The 20,249-nt window shown below is 45.3% G+C and overlaps 2 protein-coding genes across 2 annotated transcripts in view; one reads left to right on the top strand and one right to left on the bottom strand.

Moving 5' to 3' along the window:
- Positions 1-20,249, bottom strand: part of cacna1bb (calcium channel, voltage-dependent, N type, alpha 1B subunit, b) — a 145,868-nt gene that overhangs the window by 77,193 nt on the left and 48,426 nt on the right. The window contains exons 5-7 of the mRNA XM_080755924.1: positions 16,626-16,717; positions 15,248-15,400; positions 12,219-12,406 (exon numbers count right to left, since the gene is read on the bottom strand). Coding sequence (XP_080612050.1) covers positions 12,219-12,406; positions 15,248-15,400; positions 16,626-16,717 — 433 coding nt within the window. The remainder of the gene's footprint in view (positions 1-12,218; positions 12,407-15,247; positions 15,401-16,625; positions 16,718-20,249) is intronic.
- Positions 6,329-9,379, top strand: LOC308309932 (importin-9-like; the record flags this gene model as incomplete). The annotated part of the gene is made up of 1 exon (XM_080755915.1): positions 6,329-9,379. The coding sequence occupies one exon, from the start codon at positions 6,329-6,331 to the stop codon at positions 9,377-9,379; it is 3,051 nt and encodes a 1,016-aa protein (XP_080612041.1).

Here is a 20,249-nt window from a genome sequence, read left to right as displayed (position 1 = left end):
GCTAGATTCCTGTGAAAATGAAGACAGCCACGCCAAATCAATTGTACAGCTCATTGGGGCCCAGTTATGGTAATGAGGCCATGGTAACACAAGAAGCACAGTTCCTCAAGAGAGCCACAAGAAATGAAACCTTCCACAGAGCTGTTGTAAAATCACCAAGGCTAATTTTACATTTGGGAAACACAAATGAGTTGGTGTGTCCTAAAACGTAGTAAACGCACTTTGGCTTTGTAGGCTGGTTGGCTTACATGATCCTCTCTACTTCTAGGAGTATTTAACAAGCCCTGCTGTGTGTGTGTGTGTGTGTGTGTGTGTGTGCGTGTGTGTGTGTGTGTGTGTGTGTGTGATGGCCCTGACAGCGCGCAATGCCATGGCAACAAGGTCAAGGTGCGTACAGACTCCATGACGCATGCAGCAATAATGAATTGAGAAACAAAAGCTAGCCACAGCCACTGACATGACACATGTACGCACGCACACGCACGCGCGCACACACAACGCACACGCACGCGCGCACACACACACACACACACACACACACACACACACACACACACACACACACACACACACACACACACACACACACACACACACACACACACACACACACACACACACACACACACACACACACACACACACACACATATTAGGACGTCAATTTTCGGAATACCATTTATTTGTTGCCATTTTTAACTAACTGTAAAGCCGAAAAATAAGCAATGTACAGTACATGGTCACTACGCGTTATGCAGCGATTCGTTGTGACCTTGAGCTTGACACCGGCACGCGACTATTATTAATCAGGCATAACTCAATCCCTAACCCCTAAACCTAACCTTTAAATGCCTAATACTACATATTTTCCAAATTGTAAACCTCTAAAAATATTTTCTTAACCATTAAACAACCAGGATATGAAGAAAACATTATATTTTTTAGAACAAAGCTTTTAAATGCTTTTAAAAGTGATACTTTTTTAAAGACCGGAAAATACCTGAGACTAAAGCCTGAAGATAAAAAATATCATCAAAATCATCAATAACAGGATCTCACTGCATTGCCAGAGTAGCTCGTTTGTGAGAATAGGATTTTAAAGGCTGAAGATATACGACAGCATTTGCGGCGTAAAGCCTGAACATGACACAGCAGTCATAATTAGGGCTAGTTCCAATTTGTTGGCACCCGGCGAGATATTTTATTTTATGTACATTTTATTACATTAAAATCACAAGGCATGAAATGAAGATTGCCAAATTATCAACGATAAGGAACCCCACCCCCATGCCCGGCAGTTAGCTCTTTGACGACAACAGGCACAGAGTAATAGGCAGCACAGCAGGCACAGTGTAAAATCAACTGTGAGTGCGTGCGTGCGCGCGAGAGGGAGAGAGAGAGAGATGTTTCACAACAAAACAACCCAGAAAATGACAATATATTGCATGAGCATGACAACATGGCTTCTTTCCTCTATGGGCCGTTGAGCTGCTAGAATTATGTGTCCCCCCGTGGCCAAGCCTCCAGCCGAGTTGACAACATAATATCAGTGACAGCCCCCTGCACGGCCTAGAGACTAAAGGATACGCTGGTGAGGGGCGGGAGGGCTGTATATTCCCTTTTAACAAAAGCACAGCTCTGCGGCCGCATGACAACATTATCAGAATGGGCAGAATGTCGCTGTCGGGCAGAAAGCGTACCATATCGTTGCTGTCGGGTGTATTTTCATGAACCAACTTGATCATACTAATATAACTACGGCGTCCACACAGAAGCATCAAAAGCGGCAGATATACAAGCTCGAAACACGTCGCAAAAGGACGTTTTGAGGTTGCAGATCTGTTGCTTTTGCTATTTTGGAATTTGAATCCTGAAAATGTTTAAAATATAATGAGGTTTCCACCCGACAGAGACAATATTGAAACATGTGCTACAGACAGATGTTTAGTCACAATTTAGTTAATACTTTTCATTGGTTAAATATTTATAAAAACCCACAAAAAGACACAAAAACCACTTTCAACATGACAATCCGATTTTGGGGATGTCGTTATAGCCTTCCAAATTTTCGTTATAGCCTTCGTTATAGCCTTCCAAATTTTCCTAACATTTTTTTCCCAAAATCGCCAATCTGGTGAGCTCGTAGATCGGCAGTTTTTGCTACAATTGCATGACATTAATTTACACAGGGGGAAATAATTCTGCCCTACAGGGATGATAAACTCGACTCATTCTTCATTTGGACTCCCCTTGTCTTCTCTCCTGCAGGCACTCGCCATGTTCATGATTAAAACATAAGGGGGTGTTCCTCCTCCACACAAACACCAATCTCTCTCTGTCTCGCCACTGGCTCTCTGATAAAGCATAATGACTTCACTGGGGAATTCATTTCCTAAGTTAGCGAGGATACTAAAGCGTGCCTGTCAGGGCTCGGGGTAATGGCCTGTCCGCAGTGGTGGAAAGTAACCAAGGTATGTTTACTCAAGCACATGAAGCAATACAAATTAGCCACACCTTCACCAGCTGCTAAATTGTAGAGATGAACACATTCATGCATACCGTAACTAGCTACCTAACTACTAAAATGCACAATACTGCACAATGAGTACTTTTATGTTTGGTAGTATATTTTGATGACAATACTTTTGCACTTTAAATCAAGAAAAATTTAAAAATACAGGACTTTTACTTACACCAAAGTGTACTACTGTACTACTGTACTTACTAGATGAACTCTAGCGTCCCTACTCATTATAGGTGAACATTCTACGAAAATAGCAGATCTACAAACTCTAAACGTGTTGCACTTGCGACCCCTTGTGAGCTTGTAGATATGGCATTTTCATTGAAGACATATGGGGCTGTATTTCCATCGCCGTAAACCTTATCCCTGAATGTCGTTGTTTTTTCTTTTGTGACAATTTTGATTTTGTTTTAAATGAAATTAGCCGATCTACAGTGACATGCTTGTAGATCGGCTATTTGAACTATTCAAAAATGTCAAAGAAGTTATAGGGATAACTGGTAAGGCACTGAAGAAAATAGGGCCCTTTGTGTAGGGCAAAAAGGAGGTGACCAAATACAGCCCCCTGAGGGACTCCATGGTAAAATAACTATAATATGGTTAAAGCAGCTTTTCATCGATTTGCAACCTTATCTTTATATAATTGGTCCTCATTAATGCTCATTATAAGATGGCACAATTTCCAATCTACTCAATTTGTGTCTCACTGGTCAGCTGTCAGAAACCTGAACTAAGTGGTCAGACCCCGAACGCGAACGCTTTTGAGATTGTCAAGTGGGCCCTGATGCAGAAACGGTTGGGAGCCACTGCTCTATATATTATCTACAAAGTGGAGTCTCTATTCCTGATGTGTTTTATAATTGTCTTATCGTCCGTCCGTCCGTCCGTCCGTCCCCCACTCTACTGACCCACTCCCACCCTCGTGACCTCTGCAGCGAGAGTGCATGTGTGCGTTAGTAAGAAACAACATCTCGTGGACTCGCTGTGTGTAAATGAATGAATACATACACTTCACTGCTCTCATGCACAGAGTATACACATACAGTATGGATGTATACAAAACTGTATACTGTGTACTTTGTGGGATTTTTTTTTATATACAGTATATATATATAGTATATACTGTATATGCTATATATTTGTGGATGGACTTTATTTGGATAGTGCAGTGTACTGTAGAGTGACAGGAAACGGGGAGAGAGAGAGCCAGGGAGTAGCACGAAGAAAAGGTCATCAGGCTCATGAATCAAACCCACGGCCCTCTGTCAGGCTGTATTATCGTATGTGCATTGTTGAGGGGCGCTAGCCCCTCCTATAAACAGCTATAGTACTGTAGATTCTGCCTGAACACAAACATTAAATGCCATTGACAATGAATGGAGAATTTACGTCATACTGTATGTGTCTGAGCAAATCAGCAAATGTATGTCGGTGGCCACCCTTGGTAATTAAGGCACCACCATTCTTGATGATGATGTGATGTACGATGATGTACGATGATTAGAGCGCCCCTCACAGGTGTGATTTTTGTACATACAATATACTCAGTAAAAGCCTCCGTGCTTATCCATTTCATCTATGTGTGTTCTAATAAACACTTTTGGTGCAACTGAGACACCCCACACCTGGGGGTCTTCGGGTGTTTCGGGTCTGACACCCTCGGCTCAGACACCCTCGTCCAGGCAACCCAGCCGGTACTGATCAGGTCCCGGCTTAGTAAGTAGCTTGTGTGGTCCACGGATCTCCCTGCTTGATCCTCAGCCATCTTGACACCTTTTCCGCCGTGTCATTGGTTGTTTTCGATCGCTCTACTGTTGTGCAGTCCTTTCACTCCCAGCATCTTCAGTGCCCTGATGAGAGACTGGCCGACGAAACCTCTGCATCGGACCTCGATGGTTTACACTTTTTTGAAAAGATGATATTATAATAACCAGTAAGACGCCCTGAGGGCGAGAAGCATCCGTCTGGGTGAGGCCAGACTGCTGGGCGAGCGCTGGCGCTTTGGCATGGGGGGTCAGATCAACATATGGTATGAATTCTGTACTGGCCATAAATGGAGCGACGAGCGTGTCTTGAGTGTACAAGGTGTGATGAGGTCAGATCAACATATGGAATGTCAGAACAGATGAGCTCCATATATGGAGATCTAAGGGTGGCAGTGTCTTCAGTTTACATGATTTGATGAGGGCCCAGATAGGGCCGGGCCTTCATTTTCGGTGACATCAGGGATCTCCATCCCTAATGATGTCACGTGATGTCACAAGGCATGACCATATATGGAGGCATGGGGTGAAGGACGGATGGACGGACGGACTGACGGGTAATAATTCGATAATAATAATACCTGATGATCATGTTTTGTACACTTGGAAATATCCAACCAATTTCATATGACATGCCTTTGCAAATGTTTTTTTTTGGGGGGGTGCAGACAAAGCTTATGACAGCTACCGACCAGACGTGAGATTTGGCGTGTCGTACGTCAAAGTTCAAAGTCACGCTGGAATGATCGCCAAGACCCAAGAATAATTAGGTGCAGAGAGATAAAGCAACGGCCGTGGGTGGATGATGGGTGGGCTGAGCAGACATATTACGTAAAGACAGTGATCAGAGTGTTACAGATATGATAAATTGGCAAACGAGAGAAAGAGATGGTATTACGCAGCAGGAGGGAAAAGTTAAGAGGACCGCAGCCGGCGCTGAGAATAAAGCGGTGCTTTGTGCCATCACGGCGGTGAGAGTCCATGCTGTTTAGCGTAATGACAGTAAAACCTACACATTATCTCAGCAGCGACACGGGGAGAGAGAGGGACTGAACGATGGGGTGGAGGAAAAGAAACATGAGATGGAGGGAAAGAAGGAATGGGGGGAAAAGTGCTAAATGATCCACTGAGGAGCCACGTATACGATTCGAAGACAGCTGGTGCAAAGTTTGTTTAAAGCAAGCTGTATCAGACAGGAGTAACCGCCAGCCGACCCGTTTGCTGCTAATCTTTAAGGATGATGTTGCCATTTTTTCAACTTAATCCGCTTAGATCAGTTGGTATGAGCACACGCTTCAAAGTGGCACCGTGTTCCTATTATCTGTCTCATTGCCGGAACCTTTCCTCCGGTGATGTAATCGGAAGAAAAGCAAAAATCTCTCTCTTTCCGGATCTCATGGGGAAACAGATTGGCTGTACTTGTATATACGGGTGTTATATAATATACTGTCATAGACCTTTCTCCAAGTACTCAGGTATTGCTATAGACAACTACTCTGATAAGAGATACTGCACAAATCCCCCCAAAAACAAGAAAGGAGCACTCAGCACTCATATTACAATTGGCATGTGTTAATGGCTGCACAAATTACACAAACATGACATTTGTTCACTCCACGTTACGTCACAGACGTACGTATATGGAGATTGGTGCTGATCGGTCCAGTGGTTTGCGAGATTAGCTGCAAGATTACCCACGGCGATAAACAAGATGGGGGTATAAATAATGCCGTGGCTTCATCTGGATCTCACATTCACGTAGCCAGTCCGTGATGTCAGTCATCTGTGACGCATCTATAATGTATGACTCCATATTTGGCCATGTGCTCAGCCTGATGCGACTGCCATTGACGTCTATTATAAAATAGTCACCTCACAGACACACACAGATTCACAACCAGAACCTCCCATAGAAGTCTCTGCATCCTACAGTGACTGATATTTGTGAGATTACCAGCTGTTTCACACACACACACACACACACACACACACACACACACACACACACACACACACACACACAGGCAGGGACATGGCAGGGATGAGTGCGGTTGGGGCGGTTCAACAAGGACTGAAAGAGGCTTTGATCGAGACTCTGGAGGCGATCTTGTCGCCGGTCCAAGAGGTGCGCGCTGCTGCGGAGGAGCAGGTCAAAGTGCTGGAAGTGACGGAGGAGTTTGGCGTCCACCTGGCAGAACTCACAGTGGACCCTCAGGGGGCCCTTGGTGTCCGTCAGCTGGCGTCTGTCCTACTGAAGCAGTATGTGGAGACCCACTGGTGTTCCCAGTCAGAGAAGTTCAGACCCCCGGAAACCACCGACAGTGCTAAAGCCGGCATCAGGGAGTTGCTCCCTGGGGGTCTGCGGGAGTCCACCAGCAAGGTCCAGTCCAGTGTGGCGTACGCCGTGTCAGCCATCGCCCACTGGGACTGGCCCGAGGCCTGGCCGCAGCTCTTCACCCTGCTGATGGACATGCTAGTGAGCGGAGATGTAAACGCTGTGCACGGAGCCATGAGCGTCCTCACAGAGTTCACCCGGGAGGTGACGGATGCACAGATGCCACTGGTGGCCCCTGTGATTTTACCCGAGATGTACAAAATCTTTACCATGGCTGAGGTCTACAGTATACGTACTCGCTCCAGAGCAGTGGAGGTCTTAACCACGTGTGCCAACCTCATTTGTGCCATTGAAGAGCTTGAAAAGGGTGCAGCTAATGCAGTGATATTACAAGTGGTGCAGCAGTTCACAGAGGCATTTGTGCAGGCCCTTCAGATTCCTGATGGACCCTCTTCTGACTTCAGCCTCAAGATGGAGGTCCTTCAGGCGGTGACAGCGTTGGTGAGGAACTTCCCCAGACTCATGGCGTCTTCTATGCAGCAGATGCTACCAGTTGTGTGGAATACCCTGACTGAGAGTGCATCTTTTTACGTGAGAACTGGAGTCAACTGCACAGAAGAAGTGGATGACACTGTTGTGGACTCGGAGGGTGAGGTTCTGGGCTTTGAGAATCTGGTGTTCAGCATCTTTGAGTTTGTAGACACGCTGCTGGAGAACAGCAAGCTCAAGAGCACCGTGAAGAAAGCCCTGCCTGAACTCATCTACTACATCATCCTCTACATGCAGATCACTGAGGAGGACATTCAGGCGTGGACAGAAAACCCCCAGCAGTTTGTTGAGGATGAGGACGCTGACACCGTCTCTTATTCAGTCAGGATCTCGGCTCAGGACCTGCTTCAGGCCGTTGCTATGGAGTTCCCGAATGAGAGTGCGGTGGCTCTGGCAGCAGCAACGACCAAACACCTTCAGGAGGTGGAGCGGGCTAGGAACAATGGCAATGAGCACTGGTGGAAGGTCCACGAAGCCTGTATGTTGGCCCTGGGCTCAATGCAGACCACCATCACAGAGAATGTGAAGAATGGTCATATCCAGTTTGACATGCACAGCTTCCTGGTCGACGTCATCCTGGCTGATCTCAACCTGCCTGCAGCGTCTCCCTTCCTGCTCGGCCGGGCCCTGTGGGCAGCCAGCCGCTTCACGGCGACCATGTCTCCGGAGCTCATCCAGCAGTTACTCCAGGCCACCGTTAGCGGTCTCCACGACAGCCAGCCCCCCTCCGTCCGCATCTCTGCCATCAAGGCCACCTGGGGGTACTGCGACCAGCTGAAGTTGTCAGAGAGCACCCATGTCCTGCAGCCCTTCCTGCCCAGTATACTAGAGGGACTGGTGCAGATGGCGGACCAGTCCAGCTCAGAGGTGCTCACACTGATCATGGAGACGCTGTGCATCATGTGTACTGTGAGCACAGCCTTCACCACCAGCGCTGAGAGCAAGATCTGCCCGCTCACCATCAACATTTTCCTTAAGCACAACAATGACCCTGTGTTAGTGTCCTTGGCCCAGGACATCTTCAAGGAGTTGGCTTGGGTGGAGGGGTGCCAAGCTCCCATGCAGGCTAGACTCATCCCCACCCTGATCAGCATCATGCAGGCTCCTCCCGACAAAGTCCCGTCTGGACTCTGTGCCGCGGCCATAGACATCCTGTCCAGTGTGGTGCGCAACACCAAACCTCCTCTGTCAGAGATGCTGGTGTGTCAGGCCTTCCCGCTCGTGGCACAGTGCGCAATACGCACAGATGATAACACCGTTATGCAGAATGGTGGAGAGTGTCTGCGGGCTTACGTATCCGTGGCGCTGGAGCAGATAGGCCAGTGGAGGGATGAGCAGGGGAACAATGGCCTCTGGTATGTCATGCAGGTGGTCAACCAGCTGCTGGACCCCAGGTCCTCAGAGTTCACAGCTACCTTCGTGGGCAGGCTGGTGTCCACACTTATCTCCCAGGCCGGGGCAAAGCTGGTCGACCAGCTGCACCAGATCCTCAGAGCCGTCCTCAGCAAGATGCAGCAGGCCGAGGCACCTTGCGTCATGCAGTCACTCATCATGGTGTTTGCCCGCCTGGTTCACTCCCAACTGGAGCCCCTGTTAGAGTTCTTGTGCAGTCTTCCCGGCCCAACGGGAAAGCCTGCTCTGGAGTTTGTCATGACAGAGTGGACGAGCAGACAGCACCTCTTCTATGGAGAGTACGAGGGCAAAGTCACTACAGTAGCATTATGCAAGCTCCTGCAGCACGGTCTCAACACCAACGACCCACGCCTCAAAGACATCGAGATCTCCAGCCCCGAGGAGGGCATCCGCACGTGCTCCAAATCTGCCAAGAACCCAGCGAGGTGGACTACCGTTCCGTTGCTCGTCAAGGTCTTCAAAGTGATCGTGAATGAGTTGTCGTCCATTATAGAAGCCAACGGCAATGCAGCCGACTCGAGTCAAGATTCTAGTGGCATGTGTGAGGACCAGGAGGATTATGACGATAATGAAGGTCTTTCTGCACTAATCGCCTCCAACAAAAATGACGATGACTTTTGTGAGGACGACGAGGACAGTGATGCGGATGTGTTGAAGGACCCCATAAATCAGATTGACCTTCAGGCCTACCTCACAGACTTCCTGACACAGTTCTCCCGGCAGCCCTGTTACAGCATGTTCTCTGGTTACCTGACTGACAGCGAGAGACGAGCGCTGCGGTCTGTAGGCCTCTAGCTCTGCCTCTTCAACAATCCGCTCTCCTATCAACAAAAGCCCTATCACTTGTATTGTTATGAAGAATTTATGTAACATCAACACAAAGTTTAAAAAGAATCACACTCGTGTGAAGTGAGGGGCGCTCTTATCGTCATACATCACATTCTGTGCTCAGCCAGTCAAATCATCTCAAATTTGGTACACAAGCACACAAAGCTGGGCATAGGAGAGGGCTAGGGCCCCTCAAAAAATGATGGCTCGAACTGGGGGCAGACATGCACTTATAACTTCCCTGTTTCTCTGTATCTCAATAGGATGAGTTGAAGGACTGAAGACGTGAACAATCTTCTCAGAATCTGCTAAAGAAGATTCCAAGGTGGATATTAGGAGGGTGTCTTCCGTGACTCTAACCATTTTGCGGGGCGCAATCCGCCAATCCCCTTCATTGTCTGGCTTTTGAAATTATACGTGATATGGCAGCCGAGTCTATGGACTTTTAATGTTTGTTTAGAGCACTTTTAACAGAGTGGCAGCCAAGTCTGTGTTTTTGCTTTTACGTCCAGAGACTCCCGTCCAGCACAGGCTTCAGTCACGCCTCCTCAGATCTGAACCCATTTGATTTGGTGTTGGGAACCCGTTGCGACCTATGGACTTTTAATGTTTGTTTAGGGCACTTAACATGATGTCATATGGCAGCCAAGTCTATGGACTTTTAATGTTTGTTTAGGGCACTTGACATGATGTCATATGGCAGCCAAGTCTATGGACTTTGAATGTTTGTTTACAGCAGTTAAACAAACATTGACATCACGTGAAGTCAATCATGTGGCAGCCACTGTAGGCATCCCTGTCTTCACACGAGTGTGATTTTTTGAGGGGCGCTAGCTTTTGGTGTGTGTGTGTGTGTGTACAAACATTGCGTAACACAAACATTGATGGAGAAGGTGTGGAGTCTCAGGATGCTAATTGTGATTGGCCGGAATTAGATGATGTATAATGATGATGTACGATAAGAGCGACCCTCAATTCACACGGGGTGTGATGTTTGAGGGGCGCTAGCCCCATGCAGCTTTTGTCCCCACACTTCTCATATTTGCTATTGACAATGAAGGGAAGATTTACGTCATATGTAGACGAGCAAATCGGCTAACCAATCACATACTGTAAATTCAGTTGTTCATGAGATGATGTATGATGAGGTATAATGATAGGAGCGCCCCTCACTTCACACGGGTGTGCTTTTTAAATGACTTAACTTCAAAACAGACCCATTTGTAATTCAACCCATTATTTTTGAGAGATGTATTAATATTGGCCACATGATGTCACAGGTCATCAATGTTTGTTTAACTGCTGCCCTAAACAAACATTAAAAGTCCATAGATTTGGCTGGCATACGATTTTTGTTAACTACTTAAGTGCTAAAGACGTTTACAGACGTCTTATCAAATAAAACCGTAGGAGGCCTAGGATGTCTACAGACGTCTTAAGCCTTAAGAAGACGTAAGGCGTTTTATATTGATTAATGTAGGCCCCGAACCTGAGCTACATCCGGCAAGGTCTGGAATGCTATCGCGACGTATGCGAGCTATGACACGACAATCTACAGTAAATGGCCGCGCCCATTGACTCCTTGTCTATTTACCTTTTTCAGATGCTTATATCTTATCAGCTTCTTCTAAGCATGGCAATATTTTCTCTGACCATATGGTCTATTTGAAGAATTATTGCAATTCAAATAAAATTCACAAGAATGTTGGCATTCCTATTTTGGGAATGTCATTATTGTCAACTATAGAACTATATATCTAGATCTACAAGCTCTAATGGATGTGAGCCCTTTTTTTAAAGCCATTTTGCAAATGCTATACTGTATGGCTTCTTGCGGGTACTTCCACTGGAAACATTTGGGAACCCTTGTTTTAGAACAAAAACTTAAAATATTGCACTGAACTGCATGCAGTCTGGTCTGCATTTAAAGAAAACACATACTGTAAGTCACTTATTACATACATACCTACAGAACTCTCTTTGACTTAGAGCTTCTGGGAGAAGCTACGTGCTATTAGGCCTGCATACTGTAGGTCAGAATCTCATTGTTCAATACCTGCTTTTGGCTGCATAGTGGCAGCTGGCAGCACTGACATTGATTGATATCTAGTGTAATATTCTGTGCAGGTGCACATGAGCATGGCGTGTGTGCGTGCGTGTGTGTGTGGCGCATGCATGCACACACACAGCGTGCATGTGCCACGAACGAGTACACACCAGATCTCCGATACAATTCCCTAACCATCCAAGCAGAAAGCAAAATGTCACATTGACACTTTGCTGTGGAGCTCTGCCTAACTGCACACGCACGCACACGCACACGCACACGCACACACACACACACACACACACACACACACACACACACACACACACACACACACACACACACACACACAGCTACTACTGCCAGACTACTGCCACTACACATAACACAACACATACACTAGTTCTTTTCTTATCTGATGTTATTATATCCATTAACCAGTGGTAGAGCAAATAATAATAATAAAAATAAAAACTCCATCTCTAGCGTACAGTAGCTTGGAGCATGGAGGAGGGGGTTTATCGGCCGTTCGCCTTTTATGGCGGCCCATTTGGGACAAAGTTATGTGGCGACATCTTCGACATTATGAAAGACGGATGTAAAAAAAAAAAAAGAAAAGAAGAATGTCGAGCGGTGTGCTCGGGATGCATGATGTAATTTTCCACATGTACCACTCGCTGATGGATAACATCAGATTAGGTTCATCTGGAAGGCTCCTCTAAGAGGTTAAGTGGGTAGATATAAGGCACAGAGACTCACATTGTAGAGGATCTCCACCCAGCCCTCCATGGTGATGCACTGGAACACGGTGAGCACGGCAAACAGGATGTTGTCAAAGTTGGTGATGCCAAAGTTGGGCCCGGTCCAGTAGCCTCTGCACGTGGTTCCGTTGGGACATGTCCGGGCCGGCGGCTCGTCGCCGCACGGCCACTCTGCCATCCTCTCGCCTGGCAAGAGAGCGGGGAGGGAGACACGGTTGTCATGTTAAAGGCCATTTTGACCTGAGATCAGATTCTAAAAATGTCCGTTTGAAAATGATTTACCATGATCATAAAACATTTGATTAATTCAACACTTCACAGATCCAAATGTTTTATGGTCGTGATTCAGCAGGATCCTGGATGGTTTGATTCTAGCCTTAAAATGATTTGGGAAAAAATGAATGGGGTCTGGATTGCAATAGGATCTTCATTTTTAAACTTTGCCCAAACATAAATATCAAACATAGACAGTCTATCTATAGTACATTTCCTAAAGGGTATTTAATTCTGTCTGACCAGAAGCAAGTAAGCAGTCATTTTTACAATTACATTTTTTTACATAATCAATCATCTAACTGTCTTTTGTCTGTAGAGTTATTAGTAAATTACTGAGCAAATTTAGACCACTTGGACTGCCTTGGTGTGTAATCTACCGAGATTCAATCAATCAAACACACACACACACACACACACACACACACACACACACACACACACACACACACACATGTAAACACAAAAAATAGCAGTCAAATCTGGTCACAAATCTCAAATTAATTAGATCTAGATGTTCCACAGGTGTCTGCACAGTAAGGCCCTATGGAGTTTACGTTGTACTCTCTCAGAGTTAAATGAGATTGTGACACGTTGTAAGCTTGTAGATCAGCTATTTTTGGCGAATGCTCCACCACCAGGAATCCAGGATAGGCATTCTGGGGTTCAAGTGGTTAAAGAAATACTTTTATGGCAAAGCTCAAATAAACTGCTTTTTCCCTTTGGTCCAGCTGATGACTCACTCTTTCACACTGTCCTCTTTCTCACTCTAACACATGCACGCACGCACAAACACACGCACACATGCACATGCACGCGCGCACACACACACACACACACACACACACACACACACACACACACACAGAGAGAGAGAGAGACGGGGAGGGAGAAAGCACAGCCTTCAGCTGCAAAGATGTTACCAAAGATGTTAACGTTATACCGCTCATCTTAATCAAATACTGCTCTGTGCATGCATGTGTGTGTGTGTGTGTGTGTGTGTGCGTGTGTGTGTGTGTGTGTGTGTGTATATATGTGCATGTGTGCAACTGTGCATGTGTGACTAAAATAATTCACACACATACTGTACATTAGCAAGCTGTCACAACTGCTCACACCACTACAAACATCCTGATATCGTGCACACACGCACGCCCACGCCCACACACACACACACACACACACACACACACACACACACACACACACACACACACACACACACACACACACACACACACACACACTAGCCTCCTGGGGTCCTGGCCCTATTCTGGGCATGTCGACGGACGAACATTCATCAGAAACAGCCGCATTGAGAGAGCGTATATAGAACTGCCATTTTGCACCAAAGAGAGGGGAGAAAAAAGAAGGGGTCCAATATACAGACCTCTGGTGGTCAGCGAAGTATAGGTTTTAAATAGTTATAAACAGAAGCACTCGTTGATATATCAGAGACCCCCCAAAATAATCATATTTGAACAGGGCCGAGGGGCAGACTCTGTACATATTGTGAAAATAGCCGAACTACAAGCACACAATGCCTTGCCCTGCGATTGTTGTTATTACCATTTATTGGTATAGTAAAAAGGTCTTCAAAGTCATTACATTGAAAATGCTGAAATGTGCATACAGTATGTTGGTTTGTTTACTGTTGAGTGAGGAAACAATGTTGCACATTCATTTAACTAATCATCTGGGGTCCCCCACAAATAATTTGGAGACCCCCCCCCCCCTTCTCTCTCTATTGAGAGCTGCTGTATCTTGACAGAGCAGCAGTGGGGTATTCTCTCCACATCATAACAAGTCTTATAACAGTATGACTGGCCATTCCAAACTCTCTGGCAATTAGCATGAATCAATGTTAGCTGGGCTTGATCAAAAATGGCATTAGCTGCCTGCACTGGTAACTGTTATGGTTGCCATGGGGAGCTGGGGGAGACTTTGCCTTGCTTGTGTCTATTTTTCTCATTGCATGTCTGAAGTATTATGGAGAAATCTACATCTGTATTACTGCCAAACATGTTTTTCCCCTGTTCTCCCCCCCGTTTTTCCTTAATTTAAATTATTATTATTTAAAAAGATCTTAAAAAAAAAAAGAAAATGAATAATAATAATGTAACATTTTCAGAAATTTTAAAATAAATGTCAACAATGTTTCAAGAGAAAGAAAAAAAATACATACAAGGAGTATTTTCACTCTCACGTTTCTCGTTTGGGTCTCGGGCTAAAATGTTGTGGGAACCACGGATCTAATCATGCATGTGTGATTGAGGATTTGTGAATAGCATAGTATATTATCTAAATTACAAATTGACGCTATTAGATATAGAGACCATAACAAAAAGATCGAGACAACTTTACAGGTGCCACTGCAAAATATGTGCTATAGTAACAGTATCAAAAAAATCGTGGGGGCATGATATCACTATTGAGTTTTGTGGCTCAAGTACTGTAGCTACAGTATCCATCAAAACATGACCGCCGAAATTGTGCAATTGATCAAAATCTAGATATGAAAAACGACTGTCAAAAATATTGAGTTGCGTATAGCTGCCGGTAGCACAGCTGACTGTCACTGTTTGCACGCATGCAGGCACACACACACACACACACACACACACACACACACACACACACACACACACACACACACACACACACACACACACACACACACACACACACACACACACACACACACACACACACACACACTACTTGCTATAAATGCCCATTGCCACTAGCACTCACCGGTGTCAATCTTGAAGCAGGTGGTGTGAAACTTGCCCATGTAAAACTCCACCCCTATGATGGCAAACATGACGATGGCAAAGAAGAGCAGGAGACCAATCTGGAGGAGAGGAACCATGGCTTTCATAATGGACTTCAACACTACCTGGAGACCTGTGGGGGGGGGGGGGGGGAGAGAGAGAGAGAGAGAGATAGAAAGAGAGAGAGAGAGACACGCACGCACGCACGCACGCGCGCGCGCACACACACACACACACACACACACACACACACACACACACACACAGTTTAAAGCAGGGGGCTACAGAGTGGTGAAAGTACTACTCAGATGTTGGACTTAACACTACTTTAATGAGAACAATTACTTAATTTCCCGTTTTCAAAATGTCTTTGTTTGATTCGCTCAAATCGCTCAAATCTAGCTGTTTTCTATTCTTGTTCTATATACTTGATTCTTGTACTCTTTGGATAGCTTATTTAATTTTTATTATATATTTTTCTCTTTTTTATGACATGTGTAACAGATCTCACTCCATCTGGGATGGAGTGAGAGTCCTCGTGTGTATGTTTTGTCACCGTTATTGTCGAAGGTTCTGCGATTGTTTTTCTGTCATTGTTTGTGCTTTGTGCCTGAGGACCCCTCGGAAACGAGATACTGCAACTCAAGGGTCTTATCCTCTATTGTTTGTGCTTTGTGCCTGAGGACCCCTCGGAAACGAGATACTGCAACTCAAGGGTCTTATCCTCTATTGGAATATCAAAATAAAAAATGTAAGTGAAAGTAGCAACACTACAGTACAGTGTAAACAAACTGATACTGAAGTAAACGTTCTGCCTTCAAAACGTACTTACGGTACTTACTTATCTGCCCAAGCCAGCGTAATTTTGCTCTAGAGGGGCGGAAGTTGCAAAAACAGCCGGTGGATGCTATTGGTTCATAGACCTGTGCGCCCGCACTCCCACTCCTAGACCAGATTTATTGGCACGTTCGCCCCAGGCTTTTATTTTATTTAAACAAAATTCCTGGCTTATTTAAACAAAATAAGTAGGCTAAAACCTACCTAACTCAAACAAAGTACTTTCCTGTTCTACCCTAGATTTGAACCCAGGTCTCCTGTCCAAGTGCTGCCATTTTTACCACTGAGCTCATAGAGCATGCCTGCTTGCTCTGGGGGGAGGAATTGAATTTCAACCTTCAGGTCAAAATCTTCGTCAAACCAGAAACAGGATTGTGTTAAAGGCCGTGTCGAACCTAGACAGAGGATCTAAATGTCCCGACGGGCAGATTGGACAAAATAAAAAAATGTAGGGCTATTCACACACATATTATATATGAAGTACATTTAGAGTAGCAAAAGTAAAAGTAATCTTTACTTACTGGGGATTCCGGACACCAGTTTGAGAGGCCTCAGTACTCTCACTGCCCGAAGGGTCCGGAGGTCAAACTGTGAGCCCACCGTAGCCAGGATGCTGCGTGCGCACACACACACACACACACACACACACACACACACACACACACACACACACACACACACACACACACACACACACACACACACACACACACACACACACAGACACACAAGACGTGTTAATTACAAAATCACACATTCACTTGCAAACATAATATCGTTGCAGTTGGGCAGAAACCTTGTATCTCCATGTTTCATCATTTTATGTTTTCTTTGACAGCTCAAAAGCATCTGGACTACATTCATTCTTGTTTTTCTTCATCAATGAATGCCCTACAAACAAGCTCACAACGCGTCTCGATGTAAAACATTGTGAGCTTGTAGATCTGCAAATGGTTGCTGGGGTTCATTATGTCAGGGTTGGGATCCAGAACCAGAGGAACCGGAGTCGGTTCCATCACATTTGGAGCCGTTTCTGGGTTTTGATCAAACTGTCAGAGCCAAATGGACCCGTAAGGACGGAATGCAGACTCATTTTTAACTTTCAGAATGGTTAAAAGAAACGCACGTACGCACGTACGAACGCACGCACACACACACTATATGCATTACAACAATGCACCAGGTAGAATAACTCCAAGAGTATATAAGAGAAATGGACCCGTAAGGGTGCACACTAGGAATTACAGTGTACCAGGTCACAGGTGTCTGTGTATAGGGGGGATGGTGTGTGTGTGTGTGTGTGTGTGTGTGTGTGTGTGTGTGTGTGTGTGTACGTGTGTGTGTGTGTGTGTGTGTGTGTGTGTGTGTGCGTGCGTGTGTGTGCGTGTGTGCGTGCGTGTGTGCGTGCGTGTGTGCGTGCGTGCGGGACGTGTGTCAGTCACGAAGCCAGTCAGTCATGTTGTCATCTATTAGAGGCTATACTCACAGGGGAAGACTAAGTGCACAGTAAAAACACACAGTGTTTATTTAACCCTCAAGTGTCCAGATATGGAACCAAATGGATCCGTCAGAGTTAAATTGACACTAAGCATCTTCATTGTGCGTGCTACTGCAACACGGAATAAAACATGCTGTAGGCTAGAGAGAGAGAGAGAGAGAGAGAGAGAGAGAGAGAGAAGGAGAGAGAGAGAGAAGGAGAGAGAGAGAGAGAGAGAGAGAGAGAGAGAGAGAGAGAGAGGAGAGAGAGAGAGAGAGAGAGAGAGAGAGAGAGAGAGAGAGAGAGAGAGAGAGAGACGTCTCTGTCGGGTGTAAACCTCATATGTCGAATCCAAAACTGTTACTTTATATGATTCAAATAAAAAAACAGCAAAAGTAGCAGATCGGCAAGCTCGAAATGCGGTGCAAATCTAGTACTTTTGAGACGCTGTAGTACGATCAAGACGTTTCTGTCCCACAGCAACGATAAGCAAGTCATTGCAACTTTTTTTATGTTTTTGTTTTTTAACAAATTAATATCCTACTTCTTCATAATACTACAGTGTCAGCAAAACATAGCAGATCATTACAAGCTCATTGCCGTAGGTTTTGGACATAAGAGGTTTCCACCCAATATCGTCGGAGTGTGGATGCCTGAGATGAGAGAAGCATAGAAACCTCAGATCATCAGGCTGAAATAACACACGTTGTATTTTTCTGCAGGGCTCATTTTGTAGACATTAAATTGTCAGTATGTAGTTGACGTTGGGCAGAAACCTTGAATCTCCGATGTTTTTTACTTGTAGATACTAGATCGTCTATTTTGACTATTTTCATATACATTTTCACAAAATGATAATAAAAAGGAACGGCTTCAGCAACAATCTTTATCGTAAAATAAAATCGTAAGCATTCTGTGTCATATACAGTAGTAGTCTGTCTCCTGTCCTTATTATGTGCATATTAGCATGCTATAAAAAAACAGACTCCCTTTGTTCTAGCAAGTAATTCAACATTGCCTTCCCCGTGTCCCCTAGGGTAGGTAGTAGGTACCCTCACAAAAAACATGCAGTAATCCTGGTCTCTATACCTCCCCCTGGCCAGCCGGGGCGCCTGATGGAGGGGAAAGGAACTGGTTGGAATAACGTGTTCCTTCAACCCACTACGTCCGGCCGGGGAAACTCTCCCCTGTCAGGTGAAAAGAAGCCGCTTGGACTCCTCATGCATAGAAGGAAGCATGAGGTCTGTCCGCTGCCCCCCCAGGTTGGCAGAGGAAGTGTAGCGCCCAGGATTACATTAGAATCTAGATAATTGACACTGGGTGAAAAAAAAAGCCATTGAATTCCTTCCATGTCTCCCCGTTCTCCATCTTAAATAAAGCATAAAGTGACAAAAATAGTGAGTGTTTTTCACATAGTTTAGTTTAGACAGTACTTAGTTTAGACTAGTTATTGGTTAGAACAGTGATTAGTCCTACAACTACAACCTCTCTCAAACCCTCATCCTAAACCTAACCTCCCACGGGGCAGCACACCTAAACCTAACCTTAACCCATGTCTAACCAATGACTAGTCTAAACTAAGTATGCACCCCGTTTAGTCAGGTCCAGTTTACTAAGTCTAGATGGTCCATGTGGTTAAGGAAGAAAATAAGGATGCAGGATTCATTATTTGCTTGTGTATACTACTATTGTAGCATACACAAAAACTCTCTCCCACACACGCACGCACTCACGCACACACACACACACACACACACACACACACACACACACACACGCACGCGCACTGCGCACGCACACACACACACACACACACACACACACACACACACACACACACACACACACACACACACACACACACACACACTCGGATTTAAGTCTGTAAGTCACCAGAAGACGGAAGCATGGCAAATCCCCAAGACATGGCAAATCCCCCCCCCCCCCCCCCCCACTACACCCCTGCTCCTGTCCTTATCGATGTACTCAAAGCACTCAGCGGCAAACATTAAAAACGCAGCAGCTTTAAATGTCCTGTGACACAGCCCGATACCAAATGAAGCCTGTGGATTGGCACATATACATTTATATTGAAGAAACTGATAAACATCAGGGAAACAACATTTTCTAGTCAATCAGAAGAACAAACCTACTCCAAACTATTATTATTTTTTGTTTCGTTTCTCATGGTTTATCAGCCACTCTAGTGGCACGCTAGTGTGCAGGATTCTTTCATGCAATTTCACAAATGACAGATTGGGTATCGGCATGACCAAAGGTTTCAGTCCTGTGAGGCGAGGAAGAGAGAGAGAGATGAATTATGAAGAATTTTAAACTTACAGTGGGTGGCACTCACCACCCACCGAGGTTAGAACCTTGTGTATTTAACAAGAACTCCTACACTGAAGAAGCGCTTTGTGGGTCCTTAGTCCTTAAAACTGCAAACAGGTGCTCCTACAGTATGAGTTGCAAAATTGAAATGCTACCCAAATGTAATCTAGTCCTTTTTCGTACAAGGACAAAACAAACAGACTTAAACAGTCACAAAACCAAGCTTTCCCTCTCGCTAGATGGGTGGGCCGCGAACACTTTTCGAGATTTTCAAGTGGTGGTCCTTGATCCAGAAAAGGTTGAGAACCGCTGATGATTGGACAGGGCTCCCGGAGAT

Source organism: Protomyctophum bolini, assembly GCF_963924005.1.
Source record: "Protomyctophum bolini genome assembly, chromosome: 22".
Lineage (NCBI taxonomy): Eukaryota > Metazoa > Chordata > Actinopteri > Myctophiformes > Myctophidae > Protomyctophum > Protomyctophum bolini.
This window is presented reverse-complemented; position numbering and strand designations above follow the sequence as displayed.